General features: G+C 37.2%; 1 protein-coding gene across 2 annotated transcripts in view; it reads right to left on the bottom strand.

The window, feature by feature from the left end:
• Positions 1–4,074: 4,074 nt before the first annotated feature.
• Positions 4,075–18,455, bottom strand: part of INTU (inturned planar cell polarity protein) — a gene marked incomplete at its 5' end in the record, with an annotated part of 89,794 nt that continues 75,413 nt past the window's right edge. For both annotated transcript variants that reach the window (XM_080797595.1, XM_080797594.1), the window contains 6 exons: positions 4,075–5,613; positions 8,565–8,722; positions 12,736–12,925; positions 15,311–15,408; positions 17,055–17,537; positions 18,157–18,378. In XM_080797595.1, the coding sequence (XP_080653721.1) occupies positions 5,502–5,613; positions 8,565–8,722; positions 12,736–12,925; positions 15,311–15,408; positions 17,055–17,537; positions 18,157–18,378 (1,263 nt within the window). In that variant the 3' untranslated portion in view covers positions 4,075–5,501. The remainder of the gene's footprint in view (positions 5,614–8,564; positions 8,723–12,735; positions 12,926–15,310; positions 15,409–17,054; positions 17,538–18,156; positions 18,379–18,455) is intronic.

Genomic DNA, 18,455 nt, shown 5'->3' with positions numbered 1-18,455 from the left:
AAAAAACTACGATCACAAGGAAGCTGTTTCTGTGTTAAACGTATTGTTACTGTTCAGAAACTGAAACGGAAAATTTTAAAATATTAGTTTACTTGAAATAACCCATAATATAAATAACATTTTAAAAAGTAACCATTTTTCAAAACAAAAAAATGAGAATAGCCTTGTCTTGTATTTTTGAAAATCTCTTTAATGCCTAACTTAATAGAAGACAGCTGGATTTACATGACTGTTTTTGTCCCCACTCTACTGCAATACCACACATCATGTAGCTGCTGGAAAACTCCACTGTGCAGTGAGAGAATGAGAGTAAAACAGGCAATTAGTGTCTCAGTATTATTAAGAAGAGTTTTTATCCCATGGTGTCTCAGAAGAGGTCTTGGTGACATCTGTACTTGACATCTATACCCATACCACACTTTGAGAACTAATCTGGAAGCTTATCAGATTCAGGTCTGATTCTGGGCAAACCAAAGCAAACCAAACAAAAAAACCGCAGTAGATGTGATATACATCTATCCTGCATCTAATGTCTTGCTCTATTTTCACCTTGCTTCTTTTCAGTTTGTACATCCTGGAGATCCTTCTGTGGTAGCATATAATATATTCCTGATTTCTTTTTATATATTGTTTGATGGTTTCTAATAAATATTCTATTTTATCCTCTCTTACTCTTTAGGACCTGCACTCTTGGAACACATCTACAAACCATAAGTTATTTTTTGGAACTTAAGGTTCTAGTTTTTTCTTTATTAATCTTAAGTGTGTTTTTACACTTAAAAAAAAAAAGATTTTATTTATTTATTTGACAGAGAGATCACAAGTAGGCAGAAGAGACAGGCAGAGGGGGAGGGGGAAGCAGGCTCCCTGCTGAGCAGAGCCCAACTGGGGGCTGGATCCCAGGACTCTGAGATCATGACCCCAGCGGAAGGCAAAGGCTTAACCCACCGAGCCACCCAGGTGCCCCTGTTTTTACACTTTTGATACAACTTGTCACAAGTACAAAACCACACATTTAGGCCAGGATTCCAGATTGGGAAATTTTGTTTATATTTTGATTACCTCATATAAAATGAGTTAGCAAGTCCTACTGGTACCATGTTTAGTGCTGTCTTCCTTTCCATAGCAGCTTATTTGACTCTTAGCAGGGTTTTCAGCCACATCTCTCTCCATTTTACATGCTGCTGACAGGTTAATCTTTCTGAAGCAATTGCATTAATCATTATTCCTAGGCTTAAAAGATTTAAAGTTTTTTCTTTGCACGGACTTCAAAATCCTTTGTGAAATACATTGCAAATTCAAGAAATGATGTTTTTTTCTGCAAGAAATATGAATAATGAAAGGTTTCAGTCTCCTCTAAGGCAATTTGAAGTATTAACAAGCATACAGGGAGAAATTTAAGGGGGCAGAGGGAATACTTGAGTCACACTCCAGGCAAGACTCTTAAGGTGCCAAGAGAGGTCAAGGTCACAGGGATCATATGCATCTCAGACACATAAAGCAAGTGTGCTGTTGCTCTCCAGGGAGATGTTTTTGACTCTTTTATCATTGACAATGTTTATAGCATATTGCTTTATGATATCCTCAAGCTTATTTCTGACACATATTCTTCCACAGAAGACAGCAAATGTGAAAAAAGTGAAAGTACTTAAAAATGTAGATCTTTTTTTTTTTAAGCTTAAAAGCTATGGACCAGCTCTTTTTGATACATGGAGCTAAAATTATTTAACTAGCTGTATTTGCATTTTATTTACTGATTTAGGAAACAAAAAAAAGTTCTGGTGATTTATATGTTGATATTAAAAGTAGAGAGTCTCAGAACCTTTGAGTTGTTCACTCTGGTTTCCTTAGAAATCAGCATGGTTAGTTTTCTCTCTCAGTTCAGGTCTAGGGTCATCTTAGCAACCCGTTCCCCGGCCACCCTATTTCTCACACTTCATATCCTATTTTCTTCCTTCACTTTTTTTCTCTTAGCTTTTATCAATATATTTTACTTATTTGTCTTATTTGTGGCCTGCCTTTCCCATGGGAACATCAGGTCCATGAAGGCCGGAATTTTTAGCTGTTTTGTTCACTGCTTTATCCCCGCATCCAGAACAGAGCTTGGCACAGAGTAGAAAGTCAATTATTTGTTGGATGACTGCATGAAAAGACAACACAACTGCAAGCAAACCTCCAAACCATCTTTATTAAAGACTATCAATATAAAAATAGCTTCAATTATATAGAATATAGAAATACAACTCTACAAAATTAAATTATTTTCACATAGTTTAGTGTATAAAGTTTTAGTAACATTTAATAATGTATTTTAAAATATCCAAAGTATACATCCTTGTTCTCAAAAGTGTTTAGTGTTGAATATTTTTCTCAGCTTCTTTCCAACATTTTGTACAGTAGCAGGTATGATTTAGCTGATACCTTGGTTTTTAACCAATGGACATAGAATAGTAATAAATGGTAGTAGTAGATGGTAGTAGGAGTAAATAACACTTTCATAGCACATGATATGTGCACAATTTAGAGGGAACTTATACAGACAACAAATAATTATTCACAATATTATTGTGAAGAATGTTCAAAGCAGACAAACCTAGTAAATTGGTTTTATGACTTTTCTCATTTGTGTCAGAAATATTAAAAAACAGGCACTGCAAATTTACTATCTTGCCAGTATGCATCACCATCAACAGTTCCTTGGCACAAATAAGAAACTCTCCCTTGCTAAGTATAGTTCTCTAACCTGACAAAAAGAAACAAACAAAAGAACACTAAAGAAAGGGGAGGGAGGGGGGAAGGGTGGAAGGTGCACAATCTAAAATGTAATTGTGGGGGGGCTAAAAGATGCATGATGGTGATAAAACGGTATTTGATATTTCCAAAAATGATAGTTCTATAATCTTTTGCATTTATAGTCTGGTAAAAGGGAACATTTGCAGAATCCTAATAAAATTCAACTTAAGAATATTTCTATATCAGCTAAAGCACACCTCTGGGGTATTTACGCTGTCATGTTGTCCCCTTTTATTTAATAAAGTGGCAGATAGGCACTCATTGGCTAAAAATTAAATTGATCTTTCAGATGTGAATCTGAACATATTTGGAAAAATGAGCAGCTAGGTTTAGCTACAATGCTTACTTCAATATCCATTTAGAGATAACCACAACGTTTGGTTTTATTTCTTAAAAATTCAATGTCTCAAAAAAATGCAATGTCTCTGCAACATGGACATTAAAGTATATATCTACAGTATAACAAATGAATAGAATAGTCTATTTTGTCTTTTCATTTTTGTTATTGAGTGGTGGTCTCAAGGTGTTTTGACACCAGGAAAGTGGTTCAAAAGACCAAAATTTCATTAACTGAAACAAAAAAGTCCCTTGTAATAAAAACCCCAGTTTTAGTTTAGTCTATTTGAAAATCTGAGGTAACTAACAATTACATTTATTAATAAATCTTAGTACTGAAAATAGCTAATGGTGTTTCGGGGGACATGTTAAGAAATTTAAGACATTTGGGACGCCTGGGTGGCTCAGTCAGTTAAGCCGCTGCCTTCAGCTCGGGTCGTGATCTCAGGGTCCTGGGATCGAGCCCCACATCGGGCTCTCTGCTCAGCAGGGAGCCTGCTTCCTCCTCTCTCTCTGCCTGCCTCTCTGCCTACTTGTGATCTCTCTCTCTGTCAAATAAGTAAAATATTTAAAAAAAAACTAAGACATTTAATAAATACTTTTAAACAAAGTGCCTTATTGCCCATATATGTAGTAAGCAGAGCTAAGGCAGTGTTGAGAGTCTACCTACCATTCTGACCAATATTGTGATCTTAAGTGGAGGATATTTCAAGCCGTTTTGTACATTTCAAGAACCGAAGTTTCTTTCTCTGATTTAAATGCTAAAGTTAAGGCCCACAAATCACTAATAGGACAAAAACCAAATAGTGGTTTGCATTTTAAATACCTGGGTGAAAATCTCTTAAGCTGATTATACAGAGGTAACAGTGTTTCTTCTAAGACCAAATGTTTCAAAGGGTGCACTCACTGTGTTTTACAGTTAGTTCTAATCCCGAGGGCTCATGTTCCAGGTGTTTGAGGAGGCAATAGAGACTAACTTTAGATGTGTTGGCATAATTCCCCTTCCAAAGCTTAAGTCCTGAAAAAGAAAAAAACCCAGTATTGTAGTCTTGGGGGCATCTGAGACTTCAGGACGATCCGCTGGGTAAATATTAATTAAAAATACAGGGGTGCCTGGGTGGCTCAGTGGGTTAAGCCTCTGCCCTTGGATCAGGGCATGATCTCAGGGTCCTGGGATGGAGGCCCGCATCGGGCTCTCTGCTCAGCGGAGAGCCTGCTTCCCCCTCTATCTCTGCCTGCTGCTCTGCCTACTTGTGACCTCTCTCTCTGTGTCAAATAAATAAATAAAATCTTAAAAAAAATACAGTATTTGTTATGTTTTTCCTTTTTTCTCAATCCACCAAATTCTCATAGCCAAAGAAAATTCTTATCCTGTTAGTTTTGATTCTCTACTAAGGGTCAAGTAAACTATTGTTCATTAATGTAATTTCCTTTGGGAAAACCCACTACATAACAAACCATATTTATAAGGCAAAAATTAGTATTTAACAGAAGTCACCATAGGATTTCTTTCACCCAACTTTTTCAGTGATTTACATATAGCTGTCCTGAAATTCAAGAACTATATAAAATGTGTGTGCATACCTGAATATATCTCAATAAAAAGAAAAATAATAATTTTAAGTACAAATAGTTTAAAAACTATATCCTAGCCAAAACAGAGCTGACCTGAAAGAGTCCACAAAATCAGATAAATAGAAAAATAAGTTTAATTTTCAGTCCTCAGTTCTTCTACCCTATGGTGAGGTATCTACTAAAACAGTTAAACTAAAGCAAAGTATTTGATATAATAAGGAATCAGTACTTGGACATGACAAATTTAGGTACTGAGCAGTAGGCGAGAAGAAAAAAAAACTGCACATTTTACTTAAGAGGGACTTCAGAGGTCTCAATACAGTCATCTCATTTGTAATGAAAATTCTGAACTCAGAGAGGTACAAAAACTTGCTCACGGTCCCAGCACTAATTAGTTACAGGACCTGGTCACACCCTCCCAATTTTGTGATTCTTTTACCAGATATCATTATTAGTCTTGAAAACAATATACAATTTATGAATTGTGTATTCTTTCAAGATAAATATGTCCTCATTAATTTTATATAAAACACTTCACATTATTTCAAACTAGTCAATAAATTAACATTATATACCAAAATGGAAATAAGTTAACAATCTCTTCTTTTCAAGTCTCACAATACTACATAAGATTAGTGCATCAAATCCAAGAGCATATCATCTCAATATTTAACAATATTATGTTCAAAACTGAACAGTTAAGAGAGGCTAACACTTATCTTCTTGTGTATGGGTGTCAGCAATTCTAACACCGTTCAATGTTCCGTGCACAGTTGCCATGCATCAAGAAAACACAGCTACAAGGTTAATCCAAAGAACAATTTAAAAGCCATTTCTATGGCAATTTCTGTGACTGAATCATGAAAACAGACATAAAGTTCTTGAAGTTTGGGATGAAGAAAGAGTCTCCTGTAGAGGAAAAGAACACGCTCATTTCAGAAATTCAAAAAACAAATATCAAAGGGGAAAAACTCCAACCTTTTAATTTATTTTATTTTATTTTAGTTTCTGACAGAATTCATAGTGAAATAAAAGCCACTAATCTAAATCTATAGTAGGGGGAAATACAGTTAGATTTACTTTCTTTTAAATAAGTAATACATGCCTTAGGTCAATTATTTTTATTTTTCCAGAGTAAAAAAGCCTATTTTATCAATATATATTACCATATACTTCAGTTTTAAAATATTAAATTTAGTCATTATTATTAAAATAAAGCCAAATGTGTTACCATCATTAAGTACAATAGCTATTAAACATTGTCATTTACTTTCTAAATGTTAATTATTATTAAAACATAAGAGGGAGCCTGGGTGGCCCAGTTAGTTAAGTGTCTGCCTTTGGCTCAGAGGTCACACTCCCAGGGTCCTGGGATCGAGTCCTACACTGAGCTCCCTGCTGAGCCAGGAGCCTGCTTCTCCTTCTCCTCCTCGCTTGTGCTGTCACTACCTCTCTCTCAAACAAATAAATAAAATCTTTAAAAAAAACCCCAAAAACAATCAAAACAACAAAACATTTTATGATTGCTCTTTTTGTAGATAGTACTTAACTGGAAATACCACTGAAACTTTATTTAATTTTTTTAAAGAGTTAAAATTTTTATATTATTTAGTCAGTACTAGTATAGATAAATCAGACAGTTTAAATCAGGTACATTTATGTCTGACTTCCTTAAATTCCTCTATTCTATATAGATCTGCATCATAATTCAATACCTCTTGATTCTTCCTAGTCCAATTGTTGTGAATGTAGTTAAGGCTCTGTTATATACCTGTATGTACACCTAACTGTTTTTATCTCTATTTTTTCTCTGTCCACACCAGGGACACTTTGCTGCTCCCAGCTCAATCTTCCAATGGCACAGCTCTGATCACACTACACAGACTTGAACTTATGCTGATGTTCCTTCCAAGCTTAGTTGGGTATACATCACAATCACAAAGAGCTTACCACTACCCTAGATTCTGTTGGCAGGTCTGAGGTGGGCCAAAGGCACCTCTGATTTTAACAAGTGACTCTGATGATTCTAAATCACACAGGATTACTGCTTTGGATAACGTTTGTTGTATAGTTTAGTACTGCATGGTAGGTATCTAGTAACATCGGTCTCACCTAACTCTGTGTCCCTTCCTCCACCAATTCTTTAACCCAATTCAAAGAACCTTCAGGGCCTCAACATTTCCCTCAAAATTAAATTCCTTAGTCAGGAATTGAAGGCTCTCTGCAGTGGCCCTAACTTAGCTTTCCAACCTGATCTGTCATTTTATCTTTGCCTATGTCACTCCCTTACCATCCTGGCAAATCAGTCTACTTAACTGCTATGCCTTATGATTTCCCTTGTTTCAGTCTTTGTTCATCCCATCCTTCTCCTAGAATGTTCTATCCAAATCTAATTCATTTTCAAACCAGATCAAATGGAAATTTATAAGCCTTTCTATATAATCCCAATGTAGATTTTTACCCCTTCCTCAGAACTCCCATAGCATTTGGTTGTATCAACTCATTTATTCAATCTATCTAAAAAAAATCTCTCTCTATCCAGAAATACATATATGTCTGAGCATATTTCATATATCTTCTGGTGGGTAAAAGACCATTAATGCAATGACCATTACTTTTGTTTGCCTTACCAGCCTCCCACCACCATATTTTGCCAAGCACAACTCCATTTATTAAATTGTGATGTATTTATCAAGTGACTATGTGCCGGGTGCTGTTGCAGTTGCCAGTGGTGGACAAGACAGATACAATTCCTGACCTCATAAAGCCTAACTTCCTAGTGAAGGGGAGAAAGACCATAAACAAACAAGAAAATAAACAATAATAGTAGCCACTTTAATGCAGGAAAGAGATTCTGGATTCTCTTTTTGAGGCTAGCACTGATCTGAATATCAAGGAACCAGACACCCAAAGTTAAGAAGCTGACCATTTCACACAGGGACTGTAGGAATAAGATTCAATGGATGCCAGTGTGGCTGTGCACAGTGGATGGAGACGGAAATGACAAAAGGTGGAAAGAGGTGGGCAAGGGCTATGGTCAGGCAGCCTCTCCTAGTTGGTGGGTTGGAGTGTGGGGTAAGGAGAGGAAGGGGTAAAGAAAGGAGAGAGGAAAGAAAAGAGGGAAGGAGGGACGGAAGGAAAGCAATAGCATTAAAATTGTGGAATCATTATCTTTTGGTGTATTACTCCGATAATTTTATAAGGTTACTGAATCAGCCTTTTAATAGAAAAAAGCCTTGGCAGTCAGAGAAAGACAAATACCATACAATTTCACTCACACGTAGACATTAAGAAGCAAAACAAAGAAAAAGAGACAAACCCAAAACCAGATTCTTAAATACAGAGAAAAAACTGGTGGCTACCAGAGGGGAGGTGGGTGGGGGGATTGGGTGAAATACATGGTCGGGTTAAGGAATGCACTTAAGGAGTAATATACAGAATTGCAGAATCATTATATTGTACAGCTGGGACTAATAGAACACTGTATGTGAATTATACTTGAATCTAAAAATAAATTTAAAAAAAAAAAGTAAGAAGAGGAAGACTTGAGAGGAATTCAAAGGAGATACTTAGTAAATAAAACAAAAATTCTAAAATGTATTAGAATATTATAGTAGTTAGAGGGGCACCTGGCTGGTTAAAAAGTTAAAAGAGCATGAAATTTCATCTTGGAGTCATTCATGAGTTCCACACTGGGTGTAGAGATTACATACATACATACATACTTGCCTAAAAATATATATTACAGTTAGATTAATAATTCCATGCATACATTTTAAAATGCTTTTCTCTTTTACCATTTTTCTTTCACTTTTCTAACATTTTACTTCCCTTTCAAATCCTTTTCTTCCCCCACTTACCCTACTACCCAGTAAGCCATAACTGGTGGTGCTTTTCTCTGATCCGTCCACTTTTCAGGTGAGCACTCAAACAACACACCATGTTCTTTCACAGGGTTAAGAGAAGATACAGAATTTGTAGAACCTGAATGATTTCCACGATTTAGTGCTTTCTTTTTCTGTAAATTAATATGTATTATTAGTATTAACTGGTATTACTAATGTTACTTTAAAATGTTATCCCATACAGATTTGAATTGGCTACTTAAGTGCCTGGAATGACATTCTTCTGGTCTGTGGGAAAATTTCTATTCTTCCTCATACTTAGTTTAAATACCATCTCCTAAAAGAGATTTCATGGATACAGTGTCCTTGAAGTCTCCCAGAAAACATTTGTTCATAGCCTTGTATTATTAGTATTTACGTTAATTACATTAGTAGTTTGTAGGTCTGTCTTCCCCAGTAGATTACATGCTTTTTCCAGGCCAGAGACCAAATGGTATTCATCTTTGTGTGTTTTGAAGCAGCAGAGGCTAGTACATAGGAGATGCTTAATAAATAGATTACAAGTGAGTAGGTTACTAAATTCATAGGTGATTCTATAATAAAATGAAAACACATATACCTAAAACAGTATGTCTCTTCCTTCCATGCATCCCCTTTAAGTTACCCATTGATTAAATTATTGGCAAAACAATGACTCATTTGGATTAATAAGACTTTTTATAAGGTTCAGACTAAAACTTAGTGGAGTGACCCTGGATTCTTTTCTTTCTCTCAAAACCCTTATCTAATTCATCAACAAATCATTTTTGCTCACCCTCCAGAATCCAGAAACCACTATCATTCTTTGCTTTGAGAAGTTCCATAGCCTCCTGACTGGTCTCTGCTTCCACCCTCACTACCCTACAGAGCTTGTTCTTCATACAGCAGTAGCCTGAGTGATCCTTTCAAAAATGTAGGATCTTGTCCTTCCTCTACTCAGAACGGTCCGAAGAGCTTCCCATCTCCTTCAGAACAAACCCCAAAGCCCTTCAATCTATCGGGCCATGTGCCATCTGGCCCTGCTAACTTTTGCCATCTCAACTCCTAGCACTCTCCTCCCTGCCAGCTCCAGCATTCTCAGTCACTCCTACTTCCACAGCTTTGCACTTGAGTTTGTTTTCCCTGTCTGGAAGCCCTGCCTCCAGCCTGCCGCTTAACGTGCTTCCTTCCTCACTTCATTCAGGTCCTTGTTCAAATATTATCCTATCTTACTATTCCTCTTAAAACTTACCTACCTGACATATTGTACTACTTGCCAGTTCATTAGTCTTCCCCATAAGAATATAGACTTTGATAAAGTAGGCAGTTAGACGTAGGCTGGAGGAAAAGATGGTGATAAACAGGGGACACTTTAGAAAACAGAGGACAGGGACATCTGGGTGGCTCAGTCGGTTAAGCGTCTGCCTTTGGCTCAGGTCATGATTCCAGGGTTCTGGGATAAAGTCCTGCACTGGGCTTCTTGCTCAGCAGGGAGTCTGCTTCTCTTTCTCTTTCTGCCTCTCCCCCTGCTTGTGCTCTCTCTCTGACAAATAAATAAAATCTTTAAAAAAAAAAAAAAAAGGAACCAGAGGACACAACATCCTGACTTTTAGGCTTTTAACATCCTGGCCTAAATTAAGGCTTCCAATAGCCCTGGGTTGACAGACCAAGAGCCACGTGTGGAGAAGAGTGCTGTCCTCTTCAACCACTGCCCCAGGGTAACGAATAGCTTCATTATAATACATTTAGATTGTACTTTCTTTTTTTTTTTTTTTAAGATTTTATTTATTTATTTATTTGACAGTCAGAGATCACAAGTAGGCAGAGGCAGGCAGAGAGAGAGGAGGAAGCAGGCTCCCTGCTGAGCAGAGAGCCCGATGTGGGGCTCGATCCCAGGACTCTGGGATCATGACCTGAGCTGAAGGCAGAGGCTTTAACCCACTGAGCCACCCAGGCGCCCCTAGATTGTGCTTTCAATGCCCCTCACCTCCAGGTAAGAAGATGACCATGATAGTTCTGGCAAGAACCCTGTAGGGCCAGTAGTTGGGAGTAGGACCTATGCCCAACCACAGAAGTCCCTTAGATGACTGGAAACCACCTTAGTGGGAGACTGTCCTAGCCACGACCCATAAACTATGCAAACATAAAAAGAAAAGATACCCCTAACTCTGGTGCAGTTGCCATCTCTGGGCCTGCCTGCTCTCTTACCTTGAGAGTGTACTCTCCTCAATAAACTGCTTTATGTCTGCTATCTTCCTTCTGGCCATTTTTATTCAAGCATGGATCCTCATGTAAATCTTTCATGGGGGAATCCAAGAACCCAGACCTCCATTCACACACTGGTAAATAGCTTCATGAAGAAAGGGACTTTGTTCACTGCTATATCCCCAGCACCAGAGTAGTGTCTGGTGCATAGTGGATATGTCAATAGTTCAGTATTATGGGAAAGGCTAATTTGCATTACTATTACTGAATAATTACATTACTATTACTGAATTATTAATGAAAGATTCCCTCAGAGACTCTATCAGTTATATTAAAAGGAAAGGAGGAGCATAAGACCACAAAGCACATATATATGGTTGGACATAACATTTTGCTGAATACCAATTTCTGAGAGCTCAAAGAAGAAATCCTATAAGGGGCACCTGGGTGGCTCAGTTGGTTAAGCATCTGACTCTTGATTTCAGTTCAGATCATGATGTCAATGTCGTGAGACTGAGCTCTGTGTTGTGAGCACAGCGCGGAGCCTACTTAAGATTCTCTCTCCCTCTCCTGGTACCCTACCCCCAGTTTGTGTGCTCTCTCTCAAGAAAGAAAGAAAATTTTTAAAAATCCTACAAAACACAGAATTTTATTGCTGAATGAATTCTAAGACATAATTCAGGCCACTTACTTTATAGCTGAGGAAATAGGAAGAATCCAGGCTCAGTATAAAATTCCTTATTCCCAGCCCAATATTCTTCTATGTTTAAACCCAAGTTCTTCACAATTTTAACATTTTTTCTTTTTTTTAAGAGAGAGAGAGAGACAGAGAGCAAAAGGAGGGGGAGCAGCAGAGGGAGAGAGAGAAGCAGACTTCCCACTGAGCAGGGAGCCCAATGTGAGGCTCGATCCTAGGACCCTGAGGTCATGACCTCAGCTGAAGGCAGACGCTTAACTGACTGAGCCAGCCACCCAGATGCCCCCAATTTTAGCATTCTTCTTTTTTAAAATTTTTTTCAATTTTAGCATTCCTAATACACATATTGCTATATACATATCAATTATCTTCAGAGGGGTGTTTTGTTTTTTGGTTTTGGCTGTGCGATGTTTGACCACTGACAAGTAAATTGTATGTTTATCCCTTTCAAGAAATCAACACATACTTTTCCCTGCCATTAAGATAATCTAGTTGAGGACGCCTGGGTGGCTCAGTGGGTTAAGTCTCTGCCTTCGGCTCAGGTCATGATCTCAGGGTCCTGGGATCGAGTCCCGCATCGGGCTCTCTGCTCCGCGGGGATCCTGCTTCCTCCTCTCTCTCTCTCTGCCTGCCTCTCTGCCTACTTGTGATCTCTGTCTGTCAAATAAATAAATAAAATATTTAAAAAAAAAAGATAATCTAGTTGATTTTTTAATTACATGTAACATTATTACTTATGCAGAGGTAAAATATTAAATGAAACTTCATCCTGGATTAAAAAGCAAGCAAGAAATGAATCAAGTGGCTAAAAGATTTGCAACAGTATTGTGTCTATCGCTGTACCTTACCCTATTATGTTACAAAACACCTTATACTACTGACAGAATACTTAAAGAATTATCAGACTTAACAACTGGTAGATACTACTGTCCGAGCAATGGCTGACTCACAGATAATAAATATAGAGGCTAATTTACATTATAAACTACCATAGTCTACTTTGCCATAGAAAAACACAGGTCCACCATTTTTTGGAATAGCATGCCAGGACATCAAAATCAGTTATTATGAAACAAAGCTTTTAAGTTAAACATTGTGAGTATAATCCTTTTGGCACTCAAGTTAGATTGTGTACTCTAATTATACTGGGTGACTGCTTAAAAAAAATTAAAATAAAAACTGTTATTGTTGGACATACTGATTAAAGAGCTTTGAGAGAGAATATTTAGAGATCTGTAAACAAAATTGACAAAACTATATTTATACCTCTTCTACCAATGTCTGTTGGAAAATTGCACGAATGGAGAGACAACACTGATGGAAATTCTTTATTAGTTGAGGGTGGATAGAGCCACTTAGCTGTGCCACCTCTTCATGGGTCGGAGTAATAAAGATCCCTTGCATAGTTTCTAAGGCAACATAGTGGAAAAGTGTGTTCTCAGGACCAGATGTTAATCTTGAAAAGAACAAAAAAAAAAAAAAGAAAAAAAGAGAGAAGATATTTAAGTAAACTTAAAAAATATTGCTTCATTTTGAACGTTGTAGACTCCAAGCTTTTATCTACAGTATAATATTGGCAGCGTAATCAGGGCAGGAAAACTAGGCCAAACATCTAAGTCCCATTTTCTCCTTAACTAGAATACAGGCTAGGGCTATTATCAATTCCTTAATGGAGGCAAATATCACATGGGAGGCGAGGATAAATACACACCAATTGCAAACAATTGTTCCTTTGCTCAACAACCCAAATTGGCTAAACCCCTCTTTTTCCATAGTTGGTAATAAATTGTCAGCTCCTTTCTGGTTCAGGTACCTACAAGTCATAAATAAGGTATCAGCCTAGAGTTGACCACATACAAGAACACCTTCCAACAAGATAAACATATTTAAATTAGTAGCCTAACAGTCCAACTGATGATCCTAAAGAAAAATAAAATTATTATTACCAACTGCAAAGTGGGTTAATATTCTGGAATACTATGGCATTTACTTGTATTCTACTATTCCTCATTAGAGTCTTCCTTCCCTTCCATGTTCTCTTACTATTTTCATTTCTCTATTCTTCTTTTCCATCTTTTCTTCCCCTATTTAGGTCTCAGACATGCCAGCAGAATCTATATAAACTGCTTATTTCTACCAGTGGTAAGAAGAGCTAAAGAAAAACAGTAACAGAAACAACAACATAATAATAGTTATCATATATTCAGTGCCCTCTCTGTGCCAGGGAAGTGCTATAACATACCTTAGTCTTAATGCTCATAATGACCCTTTGAGATGTTCAATCGTATTACTACCCTCATTTTAACCATGAGGGAATCAATCTTCAGGGATCTCAGATTACCTGGCTTGACTGAGGTCACAAAGCTAAGTGGCTGAGTTTAGTTAACTCTGAAGCTTCCTCCACTAAACCTTGCCTTTTTCCTCTTCATCCATAACTTCTGATTAGCAATCTTGAAGCATATGGACTGCAATTCTGCATTTGCATCTCAAACACTCAAGCTGCCCCCATTCTAATTCTAATATCTATTTAAAAGAAATCCCTCCAGTCCCCCCCCCCCCCCCCCCCCCCCCCCGTCTCAAGCACAGGACAAAGAAAAGGCATATTTCAGCTCTTAGCCTAGAGCCTGCCTTGATCACCCATGTTAGTTCTACTCCTATTAAACTGTTAATTAGGCTGCATGATCAGAATAATTTCTCCTTCTTATTATTGACTTATGGCCTTGGTTCTCTTTTAAGACCAGGGACATACAGGGAAGGAGATCATCTATAAATTTTTCTCATCTATAAATCTGAACTTACTATAGGATGTTTCAATGATTAAGGTCATAGTGTTGAAATTTTTTGTATGATTTTTATTTGTACATGTCTGCTTGTCCAGATAAAAGTGTGCAGTTGAGTTTGTTACATATAATTGATCCTGACAGATCTGCTTGTCTTCACCTAATAGCTGCACAAGAAGTGAATATGTAACATTTCATATTTTAATAATTATAGGCAATTTAAATTGCTGAAAATGCTCCTCTTACTCAGTTCCTTTTTCTTCAGAATTCCCTACTTAATGTAAGTTTGAGGTTTCATCTCTTTTCGAAAATGAGAGTTTCTGAGAGATATGCAGCAAGCAAGTTTATCAGGGAGAACCTTGGGGAACAACACCTGTGGAGGAAAGTGTGCAGGAAGCAGGACTGAGCAAAGGAGAAGCTGCAATCAAAACAAAGGTCTCAGCAGGTCCACTTGGAACTGTGAAGCTTGGATGGCCTTTTAGAGTTGTCTCGAATTTAGGCAAAGGGCCAAGTCTTTGTATTCACTTATCTATTAGCCACTGGATGTGGGCTTTTCCCAGGGAGATACTATAATCTTGGATGAGTCAATAAACTTCCAAACAGAGCAAGGCCAGGGAGCGACTCAGCTGTGTGTAGTTAACACTCATTACCCCCCACCACCCTCCCAACCGCCAACACTGGGCAGGAGTACCCTGGGCTATGGAGTATCTGGGGAGCAGACCACAGAATCCATTAGGGTCTAAAAATGTAAATACAATAATTTAAAAATAGACAACCCAAAAGGGAGGTTACCCATGGAAAGGAGATAAAACGGGCTTTCACATTTTGAAACATTACTCTGTTCTTTTTAATCTTTTGTAATAGGAGTACATGTTCCCTATACGTGTAATGAAAAACATTAGTGAATTAGCATAGATACTACATTTAATAATGTAAGATATACCATAATTACATTTTTGAATTAAATCTCTATATGGTATGGATTTGTACTTTCTTACCGTAAAATTTTCTTAAAGACATGATGTTTAAGTGAAAAAGAATATTATAAGGAAGTTTCTTACTTCATTGTGTTATATATTTCCAGGTCTTTTTCTGAAAGGTTCTTTTTCAAGTTCCCCAAATGAAATGGATTTGGAAGACTAACCTTCTTTTTAGTGACCTGAAAAAAACAGTTAAGTAGATCAGTTTGTATCTAAGAATGGAATCAAACAGCAGAAATAGTGTAAAAACTGAAAATCCTTCTAAGAGAACTAGTTACTATTTTACAATGTTTCCTTTAAATATTTTTGATGCTAACTTGTACCTCTTGCTTTGTACCTTGTACCTCCTTTGTACTTGTACTTCCTTTGCTAACAGTGACCTCGGGACCATGTCTTAGGACATGATAGTTCTTCCTGAAAACTTACCAGAGCCATTATCAAGTTTTGTTACATTTTATATGTATATGTACTTATCTCCTTCTCTAGACTTTGTACTTCTCAAAGGCATGGGCTGTGTCTTATCCATCTTTGTATCTCCTCTGTTTAGCATGGCCCTTGGCACATAGCAGGTGTTCAATCAAGTTTGTTGAATGGCTCAATCCTAGGGATTAATTCAATCTCTTTTAGGAACTATTTATGGTTCTTTAAATCTACTACCTCCTAAATTATGTTTCCTACTGATTTCACTGACTGGATAATGAATATAGTAAGAATTTATTTCCTAAATACATCTACCTAAGGTCCCAAGAGTTCTGCATTGTTTGGAATTAGAAGATGGAATCTATGGCTATTTATGCCATGATACTCAGAATCTCAGATCTTATTTGTGCCCCTTCTCAGGTTCCTCCTTCTTTATGCCTTGCCTGGCATTGCCTCCAACAACCTGAATGAGAGTTTCAAAAATGTTTTGAAAGAGAAGCATCATTAGAATAAGCATAATATCCCCCAGTGTGATTACTTTGATGATCACTTGGATACATTATGGTATTTTCATGGAGAAAAAACATGGAAAAATGATAAAAATAAACAAACTGAAAACTGAACATTCTCTTTAGTTTATAATCACATTTTAAATTCTTGACTATGGAGACCAGACCTTCACAGATGCAGATAAAAACAAAACAAAATAAAACAAAAAACCCTATAAAAACCTGTAGAATAACATATACACACACAAATATTTACACGTATACACTTACATGTATTTTTTACATTTATATACTTATATATAAGTTTCTGATTTTCTTTTTGTTTCTGCTGAATGTTTTATTGGTTATTTAGTCAGATCAGCCCTCTATAATCCCCCACAACTAGGATGTTTTCAGTTAACACTGTGAATACCAAAGGAAGATGAACAGGGAAAGCAGGATTAAGCAATTTCCCTACTTGTAAGTAGTGTCAAGCAGTTGTCCTGGATGCTACTATTTTATTACTTGATATTTTTTCCTCTTTTTGGTTCCAAATCACTGGTTTGCGAACAGTAACCAAAACAACCAGTAGTTCAAATGAAGAATGATCCCGACATTAAATTAAAAATTTTCTTGCATTTTTAAAATAAGAACTGGAGGGTGCCTGGGTGGCTTGGTGGGTTAAGCCTCTGCCTTCGGCTCGGGTCATGATCTCAGGGTCCTGGGATCGAGTCCCGCATTGGGCTCTCTGCTCAGCAGGGAGCCTGCTTCCCCTTCTCTCTCTCTGCCTGCCTCCCTGCCTACTTGTGATTTCTCTCTCTCCATCAAATAAATAAATAAAATCTTAAAAAAAAATAAAATAAGAACTGGCAAGACAGCTTAGCTCCCATAATGTACACACTTGAATGAACACACACCTTAAGCAAGGCCCCACTTTCCTCCGAACCATCAGAGCCCTGAGATTCTCTTTGCTTCCATACGGCATCCGGTGTAGTGTGGGGGCTCAGGCCAATGCCTTCTCCACCTTCACAGCCATTGTCAGATCCTCCACTGCTTCGGGAAGGGCTGGGCTTACGTGCCTTTAAGGAATAGTCACCAAAAAGAATTCTTCTGCATGTTGGGGAGGTTGCTACCTTGGAAGTACCTGGTAGCCTACTGAGGATAGGTGAGGTCGTTAAACTATCTAATTTTTCATGTGATCCAGTAAGGAACCAGTCAGCACAAGACAAACAGGGGCTGGGAGAAGCTGTTAGCTGTTCACTGATGCGACAATCTATTCCTCCCAGTTGGTTAAGAGTTGTTTTGACCTGATCCACATAAATACAGTCGGGTCCAGGATTCCCAATAGCTTTGGATGCACAGCCTCCAGATTCTAATAGCACACATAACATATAGTGCTTCTATAAGAAAAGAACATTAATAGAGCTTTAGCTATATGTAAATGTTTATATGTAGCATGCATGTATACATTTATGAATACTAACAACATATGGCATAATCATATGATTTTTAAAAACTCCTCTCTCCCTTTGTTAGTTATTTTCAGTGCTGCTTGACTGTCCTTGAAAACAAATCTTCAATCATATTGCCTTCTCCTGGTATACCATCAACTACTACTTTTTGGCACATGTCACAAGGTAGCTTTCAAAGAGCCACAATTATTGGAAGTCCTTTTATTTACAATCCCATGTTTATTCTCATTCTATATCCTTTTCATGTCTCTATTTCCCAAGACAAACAAGAGTATAAAACCACTATAGAAATATGAACAAAAGATCTTAAGGACCTGATAAAATCTTATTCTGGGTTTCATTAATATTTCTCCACAAGCATTAAAGGGATGCAAAAGAAAAGGAATAAGGGACAAATAACATTTTCTTGAATACTGGTATCTGACATGCTCATAATTTTAAATTATTATCTTTGTTTGAGTATATATTTAGATAGTAAATGGCCAAAAAAACTCAACCCCAAAACACACACACACACATACACACACAGAAACCAAGGTAAACTTACCAAGCCAACAATTAGCAAAAAATATCTCCCTTCAGGTTCCTGAAAGACTTCAGTGTTTGAGTCTGTAGAAGGTTGGAGGTGATGTCGAGGAAACACCTCTCTCCATATAACCAACTGACCAATTCTTTGTTTTGCTGCTAAAGGCAGTAGGCAGTAGTGGCGACAGTATACAGCAATATCAATAAGATCATCTTTAGGCAAATGACTGCATATCAAATAACCCTTGAATTTAACCACAAAGAAAAAAAGTCAACTAGTGATATAAAGCAACAATGCCATATTTCTAAGAGTTTCATAGG

This window comes from Martes martes, assembly GCF_963455335.1.
Source record: "Martes martes genome assembly, chromosome: 2".
Classification (NCBI taxonomy): domain Eukaryota; kingdom Metazoa; phylum Chordata; class Mammalia; order Carnivora; family Mustelidae; genus Martes; species Martes martes.
Note: the sequence above shows the minus strand (reverse complement) of the source record. Positions and strands in the feature narration are given on the sequence as shown.